Genomic DNA, 21,025 nt, shown 5'->3' on the forward strand with positions numbered 1-21,025 from the left:
TGGGGTAGTTAAAGTCCCCTATTGCTGCTATGTTCTAGTCTCTATTGCCTAGTAGACCTGCAGGGATTGATTGTAATGTGGCACTCACCCCAAAAATTCTTCTCAGCAATTTGACAGCATTGCTGCTCTTGTACCTTTGACTATTTTGGAATCGACAGTAGATGAACATATGAATTTGGCCCCTTGAGCCTGTTCTGCCATTTGATAAGAGACTGATCTGAATGTGGCCTTAATGCCACTTCCCAGTTTGCCCCTATAATACCCAACAACATTGTCAACCAAGACCCCATCTTACTCAGCCTTGAATATATTCAATGACCTAGCCTCCACTGTTCTGAGGAAGTGAACTCCACAGAGTAACAATATCAAGGAGAAAAAAATTCTTCTCATCCCTGCCTTATATGGGAGACACCTATTTTTAAAACCCAAGTTCCAAACTCATCTATAAGTGGAAACATTTCGGCATCCACCCTATCAAGTCCCAAGGTCTTGGACATTTAATAAAATCATCTTCTAAACACCAATGGGTATAGGCCCCAACCAACTTAACTGTTCATTAGATAATCCCTTCATACCAGAAATCAGTGAAATAGACCTACTTTGAACTGTTTCCAATGCAATGTTATCCTTTAAGTAAGGAGATCAAAACTGTGCACAGTATCCAGATGTGGTCTCATGAAGGCCCTGTAAAATATTCTAGTCCTCTTGCAACAAGTGGCAACATTCAATTTGCCTTCTGAATCACTTACTGTACCTGCACACTAACTTCGCAATTCATGTACGAGGACACCCAGATCCCTCTGTACCGCAGTGCTCTGCAATCTCTTTTCATTTAAATAACATTCTGCTTTTTCATTCCTCCTGCCAAATTGGACAAGCTCACATTTTCCCACATCATACTCCATCTGCCAAACTTTGTTCATTCACTTAACCTATCTATATCCCTTTGTAGATTCCTTATGTCCGCTTCACAACTTCCTTTCTAACCATCTGTGTCATCTGCAAATTTAGCAACTGTACTTTCATTCCCTTTATTCAAGTTATTGACGCAGATTGTAAATAGTTGAAGTCCCACTGATCCCTGTTGCACTTCCACTAGTCATGTCCTGTCAACCCAAACCATTTATCCCCACTCTGCTTCCTGTTTGCTTGCCAATCCTCAATCCAAGTTTCCCCCACACCATGAGCTCTTACCTTATGTAGTAACTAACCTTTGATATGGCACGTTACTGAATGCCCTTTGGAAATCCAAGTACACCACATGTACAGATTCCACTTTATCCTTGCTTGTTAGTTTTTCAAAGATAAATTAGTCAAACACTATTTCCCTTTCACTGGACTACGTTGACTTTGCCTGATAATTGCATTATAATTTTCTAAACGTTTTGCTGTAACCTCCTTAATAATGGATTCTAGTATTTTCCCTATGACACATGTTAGGCTAACTGGCCTATAGTTGTCTGCTTTGTGTCTCGCTCCTTTCTAGAATAGAAGTGCTACATTTGCTGCTTTCCAGTCTCCTGGGACCTTTACAGAGCCTAGGGAATTTTGGAAGATCAGAACAGATATATTGTTATCTCTGCAGCCACTTCTTTTAAGACTCCAGGAGGCAGGCCATCAGGTCCAGGGGACTTGTCAGCCTATAGCTCGAACAGATTTCCCAGTAACATTTCCAAGTACTTGGAAGTTCCTCCCTCATTTTTGCCTCTTGTTTATGTATTTTTAGGGTGGTTTGTGTGTCGCCTACAGTGAAGACTAACATAAAATGTCTGTGCAACACTTGCCATTTCCCTTTTTCCATTATCAATTCCCCAAGTTGACTCTCTAGAGGAGCTACACATTAGTTAATACTAATCACATGCCCAGCGTTGATTTTTCTCTACACCCTAGCTATGACTGGAACATTACATTCTGCACTCTCTCCTTTCCTTCTCTATGAACAGTATGTTTTGTCTGCATAGCATGCAAGAAACAACACTTCTCACTATGTTAATACATGTGACAATGATAAATCAAATCAAAATCAGTGAGATTACCCTTTTCATTCCTGCCTTTAACCCTCATGGCAACATCTGATGATCCTTCGAGTATATCATTCCTGTTCAACACAGTGCAACATCCCACACAGCAGCCCCCCACCCCCACCTTTTTTAAACCCATTTTCTATCCTGTCTGATAAGTGTAACCTGGAATGTTGACCTTCCATTCGTGCTCTCCTTCAATTCGTATATTAATAGCTATATCATACTTCCAAGTGACTATTTGTTTCTCAGCTGCCTTATTCACTGACTTCTTGCATTGAATTATATGCTGTGAATTACTGAGCAACTTCTCTGCATCTACTTTCTAACCTTGTCTTCTCTCTGCTTCCAATACTCACTAACTTTCTGCTTCAGCTGTGTTTCTCTCATTTCAGAATCTAAGCTCAGGTTGCCAATCCTTTGCCAAGCCAATTAACCCCCTTCCTAATGTCACCAATAAACCTCCCTACCACATTGATCCCAACCTGCCAGGCCTGTATCGGTCCTGTGCCCTGCAGCATCAATACCCCAGGAATCCAAACACATCCCTCCAGCCATGCACTCATCAGCATTATCCTCCCATTTCAGTATTCACCATTGCACGGCATCAGGGATAATCCAGAAGTTGCTAAGTTTGAGATCCGGATTTTGAATTTGTTTCCTTGTTCATATTTGGATGACATAATCCAGAAGTTACAATATTTATGAAGCATGCTGGGCATACATTCAGAGGAGGAGAAAGGTTACTGAATGCAGACAACCCCTAAAATGTAGCAAATTTGAGGACTTAAATTTTGCTGATGAGCAGCATGGCATGTTATCTGCTTTGCATATTCAGCACAGGTTTATACTGCATTTCTAATGTAGGAAATCTTCCCATGGCATTTCATAGAAACTTTAAACATCTTGTCACTGATCCAGAGGAGATATTAAGATGGATGACTAAAAGCTGAATTTTAAAGAGCATCTTAAAACAGGAGAGGTAGAGAGGAGTGGGAAGATTTTAGAACTAAGTTGATAAAACACCTGCCAACAGTGGGGCCTATGAAAGACCAGATTTGAAAATGCAGAATTCTTGGAATGCCGGGAAGTTGGAGGAAGTTAAAAATTGGAAAGCCCATGGAGACTTGAACACTTGGATAAGGATTTTAAACTGGAGGTGGTGTTTGATGGGCAAGTATAGGCTTATAGGTAAACAGGACTTGGTACAGGCTACACACAGGGCAGATTTTGGATCAGCTCAAGTTTATGGAGCAAAAAAAAAAGATGCGAGGCTGACAAGGAGAGCACTGAAATACTTGAGATGGAAGTAACAAAAGCACGAAAAAGAGTTCCGACAGCAAGTAAGTTGAGGCAAGAGCAGTGACAGGCAATGTGGCACAAGTGCATGGAGGTAGTCTTTGTGATGGGAGAAAATGAGATCAGAAACTCGGCTCATGATCCAATAGGACTCAGGTGCGGAAGAGTGCGGTTCAGCCTGAGACTGTGGCCAAGGCAATTAATGGAAATTGAAGAAAGGGAACTGAGTTTGTAGTAGGGGTGAATAGCAGAGAAGCACAGGATGAAGATAATGGTTTTTGGCTTCCTAATACTTAATTGGGGAAAAAAAGACAAATCAAGCACTAAAGGTGAAACACTGGTCCGACAATAAAGAGGCAAACAAAGGTTGAAAAGGTCAGCAAGTAGAACAGAAATAGGATAAGTAGAGGATAGGTACTTGGGGGACTCCAGAGTTTAAGCCCAGTGTGGAAGTCTCGGACTACAAATGTATAGATAGAAAGGGCAGCAACACTGAGCTGGATAACTAAATAAAGCTTTAGAAAAGACAATGTGTCAACTGTTTCAAAGGCTGCAGATAGATCAAGGATGAAGATAGACAGTACTTCATGGTCATAGATGTCATGTGTTACTTTGTTTCACTCCTTTCAAAGTTGTGGCGAGGCAGAAATTTGGTTGGAGAGTCTCAAATGTGTTGATGGACAGATTTGGGGAGTGATTGCATTATGAAGATTCTTTGAAACTACACCCGTGGAAAGAGGGGTCAAGGGTGGCTTCCCGAAGTGGGTGGGTAATGATGACAGACTTGGAGAAAGGAGCTATATTCAAAACATGATGCACTTTATTCAAGTGACAAACTGTCTTTCCTCCAACTGCCCCATCTTCACTCGCAATATTAATAAAAATCCCAAAATTGCTTTTCATGTTTCATGCTAGTTTTCACCTGCAATTCATTATTTCAATGTCAACTTTAGTACCTGATTAAGAACTCTATTTTTACCCTGCAACTGAAACCATAGATGTGTCATCAAATGCTTGAAGGAAATAAACTTTTAGAATTACAGAGATCAAGTGGGGTAGTGGAATTGACTCGGACGCTCCATGGGAAGCAGGCAAGGGCACAAAGGACCCAACAGCCTCCTCCTATGTTGCAAATGACTCTAAATTCCTAATGTCATCTAACTCCCTGCAAGTTCAAAGCCAAAATTGAAACTCTGAGGTTCCTACTGCAGCATCATCCTGGGCAAGACTCCAAAGCTTTTAAACAGAAGAACTTCACTGCAGTCCTAATTGCAAACGAGGATTCACCATCTGTGTAGAATGTCATGTGTATACAAATCAACGTCAATACCTGCTGCCATTCATGCTTTTGTAACTCATTTCCTGCTTGACAAAACTAATTGTGCACAATGCTCATCTACCAAGCTCTGTAAATGTAACTGATGTAACCATGCCTTGCACTCAATTCACAGAGAATGAAGTCAATAGTGATCTCCATGAAAGTTTTATGCAAGTTGCCACCTTCCATTGCTTTTGCACATAGATTTGGCTCAGCAATGGTAACAAAATTCAGCTTTTCACCTTACATTATGTTAGAGAGCAAGCATTCACGACAATAGAAGTGACTGATTAAATATATTTGAAATTCAGTGCACTCTGAACTTCACTATCTTGGAGCTCATTTATAAAAGGAATACAGCAGAATCATGCACTGAACCTGACCCAACCCAGCCTGACCGACAAGTACAAATTTTGGAAATCAGTTAAACCATGGCTGATCTTACTACCTGTTACCATATTTGCTGCAAATTAGTTTCATGGTTATTTAACTTGGAGCAAGTGGGATGCTTGTTCATTCTCTAAGTGTACCCCAAGCTGACAGTTATTATGTGCACTATCAAATGAACCAAGAAACACATGCCAATTTTTGCAAACAATGCACAGACAGCTCCCAAAACTGATGCAACAGTCAGCAACATAAACTCCTGCCGGATGAAGAAATGTGGCCTAACCAGCATGTAGTAATATCAAAGCGCAGGTAGATTCTCAATAGCTTTTCAGGTACCAAGAAGCATCTAGTTTTAGCAATTGTCTCTGTGTTGCCAAGATCATGCAATTAACAATTACTTTCTTTTAAAAGATATACAAATAATCTTATCTAAGATTTTAATTTTTAATCACTGACTTCCAATTTCCAGAGGCAGGCCAAATATGTTTTCTAACTGATATTTTAACTACCATCCTACATTTTTTGAGTAGCACTGCTGGATTCAGTTGCAGCCCAAAGTGCCAACATTAAAGTAGTGGTCAGATTTTGTTTTTAAATGCTAAAACATTTCATATCTCATGGGTTAAAATTAAAAAACAAATGCCTGGCACAACTGGTCCCACCTCCCTTTACTGTAACTTGACTGACATATTACAGGTAACCCCGCTGCATCAATCAGTATCATGTTACCTGATGAATAGACAAATTCATGCACACCACTGCAGACAACTCTGATTACTTGCTATATCCCTTGAGAATTTTAACCACATGCACAAGGAACAGCATTTGTAGTAGCTTATCACATTCACAATACCCCAAAGCACTTCACTCCAACAGTAATTTATGCGTGCAGAGCCCCTTAAGGACTCAAATGACAATTTCCCAAAGCAGAGGCTCCACAAAAACTAAATGAGATGAATTAATTAAATTTCTTTTTAATGATGGTATCAGGTGAGGCAGGGATATTGGTCATGACAACAAGAGAATTCCTCTTCTCTGAAGAGTGCCATAGGATCTTTTACATCTATGTAAAAGAGGCAGATATTCCTCTGGTTTAATGATAACTTAATGATAACACCAGCAACAGTGCAGCAATCCCTGAATGTTGCACTCAGTGGCAACCTAGACTTTGCATGCAAGTCCTGCAGGGCATTTTTAAAAACCCACAACCTTGAAACTTGCTAACAACTGAGTGAAGCTGGCACAGGGCCAAACATAAGGCCAAAGCAAAGTTGCTAAGATCAGAGATCGAACAGAGCCACCAGTGAAGAAAACAATAGCATGGTTTTGCACATCCTTGTCATGATTAACTATTACAAATGCTAAATATATTGTATCTTTTAATTAAAATTGATTAAATTTAAGGGAATTTCCATAGCTAATGTTAAGACAAATTTAAACATTTTAGGTTGACTCATTAAGTTTGTCAACTCAGTATAGAAACTTTACTACAGTACAATGTAATCAGTATTGAGACACCACTGGGGCACTCAAGAGTTACTGGGAAATAATTTAAATGCAAAGAGGGTTACCAAATCCAGGTCTTTTTAGAAACCACAGATATAAAATATATTTGACATTTAAGTGTCAACAGATAGGAATAAAGCCAGAGTTGACAACACTCAGACTGCACCACCGATCTATTCCAGAGTACAGATACCGGCTACAACAGTTCTTTGCACGTGGAACAAAAAGCAATGCACAATTCCTCCCTACTCTAAATGTTGGAACTTTAGTTCACAAACTAAATTAATTCTAGGTAGTGAACCATTTAGACTTCATATTAACATTTCAAAAGACAATTTTCTATTTTTCAGTCTGTAAAAATGCACTCAAATGGCATTTAATTTGACAAACCCAATATGCAACAAGTATTTAAGATTTACCCAGACTAAAATCAGCCAGAGAGATAAAAAGATTTAAACTTCCAGATCACAAGCAGAACAGAGTAAAATAAAAATTAAATAGTCACAATACCTGCTAAGATTGAATTTGTTGAGTTTTTCCGATACTTCCCGTAATCTGAAAAGAGAGAAGTCTAGTTGAAGCAATGCAACAATAAAAATTTATCTGTCATCCTTCTCTGATTAACAACTGCATGCCATACAGCTCCAACACATATCGTGATACTGCTGAACTATACACAGTCTACCTCTATGGAGAATTTCTACTCTTCACAATTTGTAATCACAATACTAAATAACTTTTTCTCAATCATAATGCTATTACCATGCTAACTATATTGCAGAGTACTTAAATAATTTGCATCCTGCTTTTTGAAGGTGGAGTCACAGATCAAAGTTTGTTACCTTCAGTGTAATAATTGTTTTAAAAACTATCCATAATTGGAAACAAGAATTTAATTTTGAAGTAATCTCTCATTATTTAAAGCAAATTGGTACTACTTGGCACAAAATAGATCACCATCACATGTAGAGTGCACATATTTACATCTGAATTTTCTTGGAACAAGATCATCTCTGCATACAGTCTGGTGTAGACTCATAATACTGGTAAGCTATCTGTAAGCCAAATACCATTACATATTTGGAATCCATTCAAATTTTTCCATCAGTTTACAAGCTGCATGAAAGAAAGCTGTTCCAGGTAGGATATTGTACATTGCCACTCCTTACTAAAAACTGTCCACATCTCCCCCTTTTCAAAATAAACCCCAAAACCTTGACTCCTCTGACATTATAAAATTGCATCCTCTGTGACTGACTACACTGCACTATCCCTTTGTCCTTCTCAACCTGTCTCAGGCACTTAACTACACATCTCCCCCTCCTGGTCCAGCTGGGTGGGACTACATTTGTCTGGTTCCTTTCAAAAGATGTGGAGATGCCGGAGTTGAATTGTGAATAGAACTCCCACTCACCTGACGAAGGGGCAGCGCTCCGAAAGCTAGTGGCTTTTGCTTCCAAATAAACCTGTTGGACTTTAACCTGGTGTTGTGAGACTTCTTACTGTCCTTTCAAAAGAGCCTGCAATGTGTTCACTTCTCAGCCAATTACCTCTGGAGCCCCCAAGGATCCAACTTTGGACCTCACTCCCTTATATATTTCTCACCTTCATGCTGCCCTTGGGCGACAATACCTGAAAGGCAAACTTCGTTTTCATATGTACACAGGTAACACCCAGGTCTATTGTCAAACTGCTCACCTGACATTCAGTCCTGGATGAACCAAAATTTTCTCCAATTAAACATTAGGAAGACCGAAGCCATTGCCTCCATTCCCTCCCCACTGGCCATCTCAGGCTGAACCAGACTGTTCACAACTTCTACATCCTATATCATCCTGTGCTGAACTTCCAACCCCACATCCTTCCATCACAAAGACCACCTATTTTCCAACTCCACAATACCACCTGTCACCACTTCAGCAGTCTGCTACTAAAACCCACATCCATGCTTTTGCTTCCTCCAGATAACTATTTTATTGCTTTTTGGGCCAATCTCCAAGTTTGCATAAACTGATGCTCTTCCAGAACTTTGTTGCCCATATCATTGCCTGCTCTTAATCCCAATTATCCACTATCCTGCTCGCTAATTGTCCTGGTTGCAAGGCCAGCAACACCTCAATTTTAAACTGCGCCGAAACCTCTCCTGGTTTTTCTCCCACTGATTTTAACCTCCTCTAGCCCACAGCAATTTAATGTTCCTCCAACTCTGGCTTCTTTTGCTTTCCTGTACTTGCCCCACCATTGTCAGCTATCAAATCACATGTGCAAACCTCACCCCTCAACAATGACCACAAATATATATTTGGAAGCACTTCACCTCAAAATAAATTAGCGACACAAACAAGTTGCATAAAGTGAACAGATGGCCTATCATAAATCATAACCACACATGGCTGAAAGATTACTCTTCAGATACTGCACTTATTCTTTCATTTTAAAGTCTTTCGTCAGCTGAGAATCTGGATTACACAGTCACATCAAAGCCAATGCTATTTCATTTGCTGATAGAAATGTAACCTCCACCATTAGCGCTACACCTCTAAGCAAGAAGCCCCCCCTCCAAACCAAACTCCCTCCCCAGTTACTCAGCCATGAGCAAACAAGATTTTAAGGAGAGCACCAGTCTGGGCTCTGAATGACAATACTATTATAGTTACCAACCCCTTGTGAATGGTCCTATTTTATCTCTTCCTATAATTGGTATGTAGTAACTTACCGCAATGAACAATTGCAATGCTTTGTGATTAGAAATATGTTGTAATTAAAATATTTATTCATGGAGATCAGCTGCTAAAAAGGTTTTCAAAGTTCTCGTACTAATCAATTTCCACGCCTCATTTTTTCATACCCTGCCCAGTTCCCTCATAACTAGGTCTCATGAACGTTAGTACTTCAAAGATTTGATGCAAAATAATTTTGAGACTCTCAAAGTTGGTACTTCTCCATTGAGAGATATTTCATAAGAGTCCACATTCTATTGACAAATACACAGAAACTTCTCAGAATAGTCAATTGCAATTACTAGCTCTATCACAGAAGTCCTAAAAAGTTAGGAAAACACCTTGCAAACTAAATTCCAAATGCTGCAGATGTGCAAAGTTAAAATTAAAAAGCTTGTAAACACTTCGGATAGCATTTGCGAAAAGAAGCTGCAACTCAACATTTCAGGCACTGCTATTTGACAGAGGCATAGAGGTCTGCAGCACAAAAAAGGCCCTTCAACCCATCAAGACTGTGCCAAAAACAACCACTTAACTATTCCAATCGCATTTTCCAGCACTTGGCCCATTGCCTTGACATCTCAAGTGCACACCAAAATACTTCTAAACTTCCGGCAGCGAGTTCCAGACTCCCACTACCATCAAAGGAAAATGCCTGAAACATTACCTTGATGCTTCTCTCCAGATTCTGTACTCGACATGTTATCCGCTTCCAGCATTTTTTTGTTGTTTTTACCCTGCATTTAACATGCACTACTTTATTTGGTTAGGAATAGAACTAAATGGAATTACAGCAAAATTAACTAATTGGAAAAAAGTATTAAGCACAATTGGAGGTCAAATAATCCAGGAAGGTAGAGTGATGTTGCATCAAGGAGCCCATCAGGGTCAGCTAACTAGGTCACTGGTTGTAAAGCACTTTAGAAGATTCTGAGTGACAGCATCAATAACACCATCAAGTGTTCAGCTCTGTCCATATTCTGCAGCTAGCATTTTTCTGGCTTTGAAATTCCTGGAGTTTACTGAGTGCATTACTTACAATGTGTAAAGTACTTGAACATTGCCCGTTTTAAAATTGTTAATTCAAAGCACCCAAAGATGCAGGAGTTGCCTCCTCAGCATTTCTAATGCAATGAAAAATTGAAATTAGCAAAGCATTCATGTGCCAATCAGCAGAAAAGCATGTCTCAACAAAAATACATAACATGCAGCTCTTGTGATAACGGACTAGTGATTTCGCAGACATCCAAGTAACTAATATTCTCTGCAATTAATTACATAACTATGTGATAAAATTTGCATCTTCTTTGCTGAAGTAAGAGACAATGTGGATAATTTACCACATATCGAAACCAGCTTGCATCAAGTACTGAAGGGAATTGACAGGAGGAGGAGCGCAGTTAGCATGCCATTTTTATCCCTCAATAAACAAAGCTTTCACTAGGCAAAGTGATCATACGTGCAAATGTCACAACTAGAAAAAGAATAAGTGTGACTTAAATGTTTGTAAGCAAATTTGAGCGCAATCCAGTTGTATTTAACTTTGTGCACGCCAATTTAATCGTATTAATCGAGCTATGTTTATTTTACCTATGCTTAAAAATTAATCTAAAAATTCCTAACATTTGCCCAATTTAACTAGCCAATGGCAAAGTCTCCAATCTAGAAGACAGTATGAACTATAGAAATAATTGCCACATAAAAAGTTTGCAGGTGACTTGCAGTTAAGTCCACCGCATTTCACTGTGTTTTTTGTATTCCTTTGACTAAACATCCCAAAAATTGAATGCATTCCTCAACCACTTTGCTGAAAACTTGTTTTTTGCTAAACAGAATTATCTTAATCTGTGAATCAGGGACCCAAAGGAAACCACTGCAAGGACTGCGACACTTTAAAATATTAGGACTAGCAACTTCATAAATCTATCGTCCACAAAAGCAAAGCCCTAATAGGATGCAACTTAAAGGAATATTCTGTCATTGATTACACTCAGAACTGCATTGCAACTCTGACATCAAAACTGCCAGAGTTCTTGCTGCATTGTTTAAGATAACCTGAATAAAACAAATAAAATTAAATTTATAATGTTCTATATAAAATGAGGTCCCATTGTAATTCATGGCATCAGGAAGTATAGATTTTTAATGCATGACAAGCATGGGGAGAGGAAGAGCAAATAGAAGATACAAGAAGCTGCCTATTTGCAATATGCAGTTCCTGAGTAGTACCACAGGAGCAAATAGAACAATGCAATTTAACAATATAAGGAAATACTAATTTTCTCCTCACTTGTTACTAAAGTGATGAAATGCCAGCAAGTCAAAGCCCATGGAAAGGGAAAATGGCAGCACAGATACAAAACTGACTGAGTGACAGGAAAGAGCAGTAGTAAACTGTTGTTTTTCGGACTAGAGGAAGGTACACAAGGTTCCCAAGAATCGATATTCTGACTACTGCTTTTGTTCATCTATGTTAACTGAGACTTGGGTGCACCGGGCACAATCAAATTTTGCAAATTTGCAACTTGGAAGTATTTGAACTGTGGAGGAGGATAATGATGGAATTCAAGAGAATACATGCAAGCTGCTGAAACAGGCACATTAAATTTACTGCAAGTGTGAATGGATCATTTCTGGGAGGAAGAACACAGCCAATAAAAAGGGTACAATTCTGAAGGGGATGCAGGAATATAGAGACCAGAGTGTATGTACACAAACTGTTGAAAGTGACAGGGCAGGATGAGAAAGTGATTAAAAAGCTATACATGATCCCTGCCTTATAAATGGAGTGTGCAAGAGCAAGGAAGTTTTGACGAACATTTATTAAACACTTGTATGGTCTCAACTGGAGGATTATATCCAATTCTAGGCACCACACTTTATTGAAGGCTTTAGAGAGAATGCAGCAAAGAATTAGAAGAATGATCCTAAGGCCTTCAGTTATATGAACAGATTGGAGAAGCAGGGGTTGTTCTCCTTAGAGAAGCTTAAGGAGATTTGACAGAGCTGTTCAAAATCATGACAGGTCGCGACAGAGGGAAACTTTTTCCTTTAGAAGATTTAAAAACCAGCAGACACTGATTTAAGGGGATTGGCAAAAGAACAAAGGTGATATGAGGAACACCCTTTTTTAAACTAGGTGAGTGGTTAGTATCTGGAATGCACTGCCTGAGTGTGTGGCAGATTTAATCATAGCTCTCAAAAAGGAACTGGATAAGTAGCCGAGAGAAAACTTGCATGCCAATGGCAAAAGGGCAGGGGTGTGGGACTAACTGAGTTGTTCTTGCAGATATGGAAACAGAACGAGCTCAAAAATGAATGACCTCCTTCTATGTTGTAGCTATTCTATGAAGTGACAGTACACTCTACATATCCCATTAATATTTCCCTACATTACATAAATGAGCCTGTAATTTGTATCTAAAATTTGCTGCAGCATTGTCATTCAGGTCTTTATGAATGGAGCGCAAATTTGCTGATGCAAGTTAAGCAGTATTAAATTTAGTATAAAAATTCAGATGCTTGCAGTAAATCAAACTATATGGGTGTAATTGCCATTGGGCCCAAAAATCTCCTAAATTTTCACATAGGTTTGCTGACCTTATCTCAATTGGAATTCTTTGCAACAGAAGCATCAAGCAGCGACCAGACAGCTCGAAGAAATGCTTTGGACAGAGGGAAGGAAGGTGTAAAAAAAAAATCAGAGGAGCCATCCATGGGCCAATGCGGTTCATCACCAGAAGCAGAACAACTTCAGAATGCGTGGGATATGGAAAGAATTAGGAATCAATAAGATTAAGCAGGAAGATTTTTTTTCTGCCCTTCTAAAAATAGATGGCCTACTTTCACCCATGTAATAAATTGCAAACAATGTACATTGCTGTACTTTTTCAAGAAGAAACAAATGCCTAAAATTCTTTAACTGAATCACTTAGATGCAAGTTGAATGTACATTTGATTTATTAAATTCAACTGGAATTACACCATATCGTAATACCATCAAATTCAGCAATTGATCAAACGCAGCAAAATCTGTCAATGAAATTCCTGTTATCAATGTCTTCATAGCGCACCAAGAATCTTAACTTCCGAGAATCAAGAGATACGGGGAGTAGTTGAAAAAGTGACACGAGAAGAGCAGTTGAAAAAGATGAAGTGAGGGAGATCAGTCATGATCATATTGAATGGTGGAGCAGGATTGAGGGATTATAAGGTCTAAACTTGCTCCTATTTCTTATGTAGAACTCTTGGAGAAAAGGGTCCCGTCAAGCCAGACCAAAGTGACTAGTCAAAATGCATACATTATCTATCTTACCAGATAGCAAACTGAGCCACCTGGCATATCAAATATTCAGATTTTCCCAATTAAAGGTATTTAATATAACCCACGTTTGCATTCACTGTGTCAACACTAGTTCTAAGTACAACTGGTCAGTGAAAAGGTGAACTCCAGCAAAGTAAACACAACCACTTCATTTTGTCTTAGAAAGAGGATGCAAATGTTTCACTTACAACCAACCTTCTGTTGATAAAATTACCTATTTAATACAGCTTTAGGTTGCATTTCCACTGGGCATGAAAATCCAACTGCGAAACTTTAAGCGAATAAGTGACTAACAAATTCTTGCCTTTAGTGGAGAGAGTAAAACGAGAAAAAAAATTATTGCTGGAACCACGTATAAAATGCTTAGATTTTTGATAGCAGCAATTTGTTATAAACACCACATGGGAAAACAGCAAGCACCAAGAAGTAAAATGAATTTATTGAAGGCGTATAACAGCAGTGTTAGAGAAATAAGTTGGGTAAATTGAGAGTGGAGACTGCTGGTATTGCTGTGCAGAAGGTGGACTGTGTCTGGAAGGGCTTATTCTATTAAGATGGCAGAGAAGGGAATACTACTGACCAGACACTTAACAAGAGCAGCAATATAAATACTGTGACCCCAAGAGCAGGTCAGAGGCTGGGAAATCATCAGATCGTAACTTACCTCCTGACTCCCCAGAGCTTGTCTGCCATCTACAAGACACAAGTCAGGAGTGTAATGGAATATTCTCCACTTGTCTGGATGAGTGCAGCTCCAAAAACACTCAAGATGATCAACACCATCCAGGACAAAGCACTCTCTTGATTGGCATCTTATCCATCACCTTAAACATTCACTCCCTCCACCATTGGCACACTGGTAGTAACTTGTACCACCTACAAGATGCGCTGCATCCAAGGTTCCTTAGACAACATCTTCCAAACTTATAACCCCCATCACCTAGAATGACAAGGGTAGCAGAGGATGGGAACACCACCACCTGCAATTTCCCCTCCAAGGCCACACACCATCCAGATTTGGAGCTATATTGTCATTTCCTCACTGTCACTGGGTCAAAATCCTGGAACTTCCTAACAGCACTGTGATTTACCTACACATTGTTTACCTACAAGCACGGTGGCACAGCAGTTAGCACTGCTGCCTCTCAGCTCCAGGGACCCATGTTCGATTCCCGGCTTGGGTCGCTGTGTGTGCAGAGTCTGCACGTTCTCCGTGTCTGTGTGGGTTTCCTCTGGGTGCTCCGGTTTCCTCCCCAGTCCAAAAGACTTGCCGGTTAGGTACATTGGCCATTCTCCCAAACAGGTGCCAGTGTGGCAACTAGGGAATTTTCAGAATAACTTCATTGCAGTGTTAATGTCAGCCTACTTGTGACTAATAAACAAAATAAAACTTAAGTATTTTAGAATAAAAACATGGTTTACCTACATGGACTGCAACAGTTCACGTAGGCACCTTCTCAAGGGCAACTAGGGATGGGCAATAAATATTGGCTCAGCCAGCGACTCGCACTTCCCTTTAATAAAAAAAATTCTCAGGCAACCGCAAAAGGTCCAGTGTTCTTTTCCATTGGTGAAAGAAGCATTTAGTTACCATGCCTTGGACTCTGCCTTTTCTTCTACCCTTCTTACTGTTCTCCTCACTACCTTCACTGCTGATGCTTTTCAGAGATTGGGGAGCAAGCCCACAGAGTTTCCAAAGAGATGAATTTTGAGGATGACAGGCTAAGGGACTTGATGTCCAGGACAGGACAGGATACTAATCATGCAATTTGAATGACTTGGGACTGGCTTGCACAGACTGCAGCTCAGTTAAGAGGAACAATGGGATTTGATGAAGAAAAAAATGTGGATTTCAGCTGACAGTAACGCTATGGACCACATGTGATTGAAGTTCAGCTGAGAACATCAGGGGTTATGAACCTGTAGGTTCAATCTGCGTGACATATCCCTGTAGGAATTGCAATGTATGACACAAATTGAACAGTATGGCTTCAGCAATGAAGCAAAATTCTGACTCATCCAGAGTAGGGAGAACAAATGACAACAACAACAGAATCTAGAATAAAATAAATAGGTAGCATTGGGAATTATCAGCATAGATCCAGAAATTACCTCATGTTTGGAATGACCCCACAGTTTGATGTTGCATCTTCACAATTTGGGGCAAACCAAAGGTGACCACATCCAGGTCCGAGATGCCACCCCTAGTAAAACAGATGTTCCTATCTTATGTGCAAACCAAAGAAATCCCATAAAATGGCCTTATCTTCACAATGAGGAGGCACTGATTTTAAGTAATTGGAAAAACAAGCAAAAGCAGAGATTTTTTTTCCATGCAGAGAATGGTTACAGTCTGTCTGTGTGGGGTGGAGGCAGATTCAAACAGAGCACTTAAAAGGAAATTGGACTATTATCTGGAAAGGGGTATGCAGGGTCACAGGGAGAAGACAGGGGAATGGCACTGGGTGAATTGCTCATTTGGAGAGCCAATGCAGACACAATGGACCGAATGGCCTCCTGTGCTGTAACAATTCTATGGCTCTGTGAAGAACACACAATTCATTAACTAATTTGGGACTTAAGTGTGATTGTCCTGCTACTGACACAAAGGTCAATTTTTCAAAAAGAATTAAATTGATTTCACTGCAGTTTAGGAAAATTTAATACTGACTTGGTAAAATAGCTAATCCTGTACTATTTTATGTTACATAAAACATGTGTCACAGATTAAAACCACAGCATTCTTTTAATTGCGTTGCATGATAAGAAACATATTACAACACCCAAGAAAGATCATTAGTCTCCATTTTGTCAATCCAAGCAATTTTACAACATGTTAAAATCTGCTGGGATTTTTAGACCAAAATTCCAACTGTCCTCTATTTTGGATTTTATCACACGAAGTTTCATTTTCCCTCATTTTCTTCCCTGATCCCTTTCTTCAGAAGGGCAGCAATCCTCCTGTACTTTGCCAAACAGTTGTTCATCTGATAGCAAGTCAGTTAACTCTACAAAGCGAGAAGCACCAAGGAGTTGAATTTTTCCTTTGAAACAAGTCTGACCAAAACAAATCAAGTTATGAAACATTCATAACCAAACAAAAAAGTCACAGCTTTAGAGTCTGCTTCTTTCATTAAGGATTCTCAACACTCCAGGGAAGGAACATTTAAATGCAGTTGGTTCAACAGATTTTTTAAAATATTTTTAAATCATAATTTAGTTCAAGCAACTGGGTTGTAAACCCAAGATAGCGGTATCAGGAAGAACATGAATGTTGAATTTAAATCAAATTTAAAAATATAATCTGATATTACAAAAATCGTGTTGAACATTCAGTACTGACTCAGATCCCTACAATTTTAGCCGTTTATAAAATGTTATGCACCCTCAATTGGATCAAAACTGGTCTTAGAGGTCAATTCAGACGCCCCAAGTTCATTTACAGTATACACGAAAAAGGCATCAACTAATTTTACTGGACGCATATGGCAAATATTAGGTATCCCACCGTACAAACGTAGTTTCCAAAAAACATTCTTTCCCCGAAGACCGTACGATTTATATTATTTAAAAAGGAAAACGACATTCGAAATTCCTTCTACTCCTGAATACTTGAGACATCACGTCAGGAGCCGGTAGGGGGGGAAAAAACTGCCCCCATTAATGGGGCGGATGGAGCCGGGTGATCAATATGGGAGAAGCGTGGTGTTACCGGCTCGATAACCAAACATGGGGGGAGGCGCGGGGGGGGGGGGGGTAGGGCAACAATCACTCTGCAAATGACGCATCGGCCAACACAAACCTCTTTCTCAAGAGTGATCAAGCTCCCAAAATATTCAACGCCAACATGTGCTTTTATTTCCGAAAAAAAATGTTTCATTGGAGCTGCTTTACCCTCCCATGTGTGAAGGGGGGGGGGGGGGAGAAAGAAAAAGGGAGTAAGGGCAAAATCTGGGGGCAGAGTCAACACGCTGATCGTGGATGTGGAAGGGTTATTTTTTCCTCTCAAGTCTTTTGTGCTCTGTTAAATCAATTGGGAGACAAGTAGCCTTGTCCTCCCGGAACAATCGGCTCTCCCCCTCTCCACCTACCTCTCTCCCAAGGGTGGCGAAGACTTTCTCCACCATCCCCTCCCTTCGCCGGGGGAAGCATTGTCTGCGGCCAAAAAAAAAACCCAGCCCTTCCGTTCCCTCCCAGGCTCGGGCTCCCTCCACGGGGGACATCGGCCTTGCTTTCCGACACCCTTCCCACACCAACCCCCCCCCCCCCCCACCCCCAACAACCAAAAAAAAAGTCCAAACCTCCCCCTCCCCACCCATCCCCCACCCCACAGGCCTCCCCAACAAGGCCTGGGCCCCCCCGCCTCTCACCTGTCGTTGAGCTGATCCTCGGTGCCCGGTAAGGGGTGAACCACGAAGTGGATGGATGTCATGTTGGGGCTGGAGAAGGGGGGGGAGGAAGGAGAAAGCGGCCGAACCCGCGCCGCGCCACACACACAGGGAGGGGGTGGGGAAAGGGAGGGAATCAAAATAAATAAATTCCGATTTACAGGCTCAATCCCTCCTCTTTTTCTCTCGAACAGTTTGGTTTTTTTTGTGCCGGGGGTTTATTGGTGCCGGGGGGGAGGGGGTATTCAGGCGGCCCGGCTGTGAATTTTTTTTTTTGACACCCGCCGCCTCAGCGAGCCGCCGCTGCCGCCGCCGCCGCCATCTTACTGCTGACCAGCCCGCACCATCAGAGGCGCTCGCCCATTGGTCGCGCCCGCACTGCCGGCCGGTGGATGTGACGAGCCTGCCGATTGGCCCGCCCGGCGGAGCGCGACGCCGGGGGAGAGAGGCAGGACGGGATTGGCCGCCGGTCAGGTGACGCAGGGCCGCGCACGTGACTGCAGGTCAGCCGGGGGCCATTGTTGGGGGGAGGGACACGTGACAGAGGCAGGGAGTCCAACCGCAGGGGCAACTTCAGAGGGTGCATCTGACCCCTCACCATCTATAACATATATGTTATATTTAACATATAAAACATATAACCCATACATATAACATATGAGCCATAGAAAACATATATACATAGAACAGATATACAAAACATACCTATAACGTGTACAACAAAAATAGAAAATGCTGGAAAATTTCAGCAGGTCTGACAGCATCTGAGGAGAGCGAATGGAGTAAGAAGTTTAACAACACCAGGTTAAAGTCCAACAGGTTTATTTGGTAGCAAATGCCACTAGCTTTCGGAGCGCTGCCCCTTCGTCAGGTGGAGCCTACTGACGAAGGAGCAGCGCTCCGAAAGCTTGTGGCACCTAACATATATAAAACATAGTACATATATGTCACATTTAACATATAAAACATACATATATAAACATGCATATGACATACATGTTATTCCATTCCAGCCCTTCAAACCTACTCCATTTTGATCATGGCTGATCATCAACTTCAATATCCCTTTAGCCCCAAGAGCTATATCTAATTTCTTCTTCAAATCAGAAATTTAAAACATATATACATATAATATAACATTTATACATATAACATTTATACAAGTTATAGATAACATACATAACATATAAAACATATATATATAAAACACATAAATATAACATATATATGATTTGATTTAGTATTGTCATATATATTGGTATACAGTGAAAAGGTGGAAGAGAGTATGTCCAAGGTGCGTGGGGTTCTTGGTTATGCTGACTACTTTTCTGAGGCAGCAGGAAGTGTAGGCATAACATATATATAAAACATATATATATAAAGGGAAAATACCGCGGATGCTGGAATCTGAAACAAAAACAGAAAATGCTGGAGAAACTCAGCAGGTCTGATAACATCTGTGGAGAGAGAATAGAGCCAATGTTTCGAGTCAGGATGACCCTTCATCAGAGTTAAAGGCAAAAAAAATCAGACCAGATTTATACAATGAGGATTGAGAGAGTGTTGGGATTGGACAAATGGAATGTAAATGGTGATGATAAAGGCTGAGAAGGGTGCTAAGAGTGTCCATATATATAAGTTATATATATATTGTATATATAACATATATCAATGTATTAAACATACATATTCTCTTCCACCTTCTTCTGTTGGGAAAAAGATACAAAAGTCTGAGATCGCATACCAACCGACTGAAGAACAGTTTCTTCCCTGCTGCCATCAGACTTTTGAATAAACCAACCATATATTAAGCTGATCTTTCTCTACACCCTATCTGTGACTAACACTATATTCTTCACCCTCTCCTTGCCTTCTCCCCTATGTACTCTATGAACAGTATGTTTTGTCGGTATAGAGCGCAAGAAACAATACTTTTCACTGTAAACCACACGTGACAATAATAAATCAAAATCAAATAACCATGTATGTTTCCAGATTCTCCTTCAGCCAGCCAACCAACGCAGGTCAACATCAGTGCAATGTAAAAACTAATATAACCACAAAGAATAGCACAGAAAGGAATTGGTAACCTTTTATAGGGAAAGGTCTCATAACTTTATATAAAATAATAACACAAAGTGCTGGAAGAGCTTACTGGAAAAGCAGATCTGGCAGCATCCATGGAGAGAGAAACAAGAGTTAATGTTTCAAATCCGATATGACTCTTCTCCGGAACTGAAGAAGATCCTGAAGAACAATCATATCAGACTCGAAATGTTAACTCCGTTTCAGTCTCTGGAAATGTTGCCAGTCCTGCTGAGCTTTTCCAGTGCTTTCTGTTTTCATTTTAGATCTCTGGCATCTGTAGTATTTTGCTTTTTTCTGTTAACTTTATGATGAACTTAAATGCGACCATACAAAACAAGAGGGAACCACTTGGCCCATTGAGCCTGCTCTTTGAAGGTACTTTCCAATTAGTCCGACTCTGAATCTTCACAAAGACCTGCATTTCTTTCCCTAATCTTATATCTTTATGTATATATCCTTACCTAAGAAAGGCTATACTTACCATGGAGGGAGTGTAGCGAATGTTCACCAGAATGTTTCGTGGGATGGCAGGATTGTTATATGCGGAGAGACTGGGTCGACTAGGCCTGTATTCATTGGAATTTAGAAGAATGACATTGAAATGTTTAAAACTCTGACAGGGCTGGACATACTGGATGTAGGGATGGTATTTCTTCTGGTCAGGGAGTCTAGAACAAAGGGTCACAGTCTCAGGATATGGGATGGGACATTAAGGACTGAGATGAGGAGAAATTTCTTCACTTAGAGGGTGGTAAACTTGTGGAATTCTCTACCACAGAAGCCTGTGGAGGCCAAGTCACTGAATATATTTAAGAAGGAAATAGGTGGATTTCCAGACTTGAAAGCTGTCGAGAGGTATGGGGAGAGAGCAGGAGTATGGTGTTGAGATAGAGAAGCAGCCATGATCATATTGAATAGTGGAGCAGGCTTGAAGGGCTGAAAGGCCTCCTGCTCCTATCTTCTATGTTTCT

The 21,025-nt window shown here is 40.4% G+C and overlaps 1 protein-coding gene across 7 annotated transcripts in view; it reads right to left on the reverse strand.

The window, feature by feature from the left end:
* The window catches only part of ubr5 (ubiquitin protein ligase E3 component n-recognin 5), a 148,595-nt gene extending 130,289 nt beyond the window's left edge, over window positions 1-18,306 (reverse strand). For 4 of the 7 annotated variants that reach the window (XM_078216736.1, XM_078216738.1, XM_078216734.1 and 1 more), the window contains exons 1-2: window positions 17,949-18,306; window positions 7,045-7,089 (exon numbers count right to left, since the gene is read on the reverse strand). In XM_078216736.1, the coding sequence (XP_078072862.1) occupies window positions 7,045-7,089; window positions 17,949-18,010 (107 nt within the window). In that variant the 5' untranslated portion in view covers window positions 18,011-18,306. The remainder of the gene's footprint in view (window positions 1-7,044; window positions 7,090-17,948) is intronic. The other 3 variants (XM_078216739.1, XM_078216735.1, XM_078216737.1) reach the window with 2 other exon arrangements.
* Window positions 18,307-21,025: the final 2,719 nt, after the last annotated feature.

This window comes from Mustelus asterias, chromosome 7, assembly GCF_964213995.1.
Source record: "Mustelus asterias chromosome 7, sMusAst1.hap1.1, whole genome shotgun sequence".
Taxonomy (NCBI): domain Eukaryota; kingdom Metazoa; phylum Chordata; class Chondrichthyes; order Carcharhiniformes; family Triakidae; genus Mustelus; species Mustelus asterias.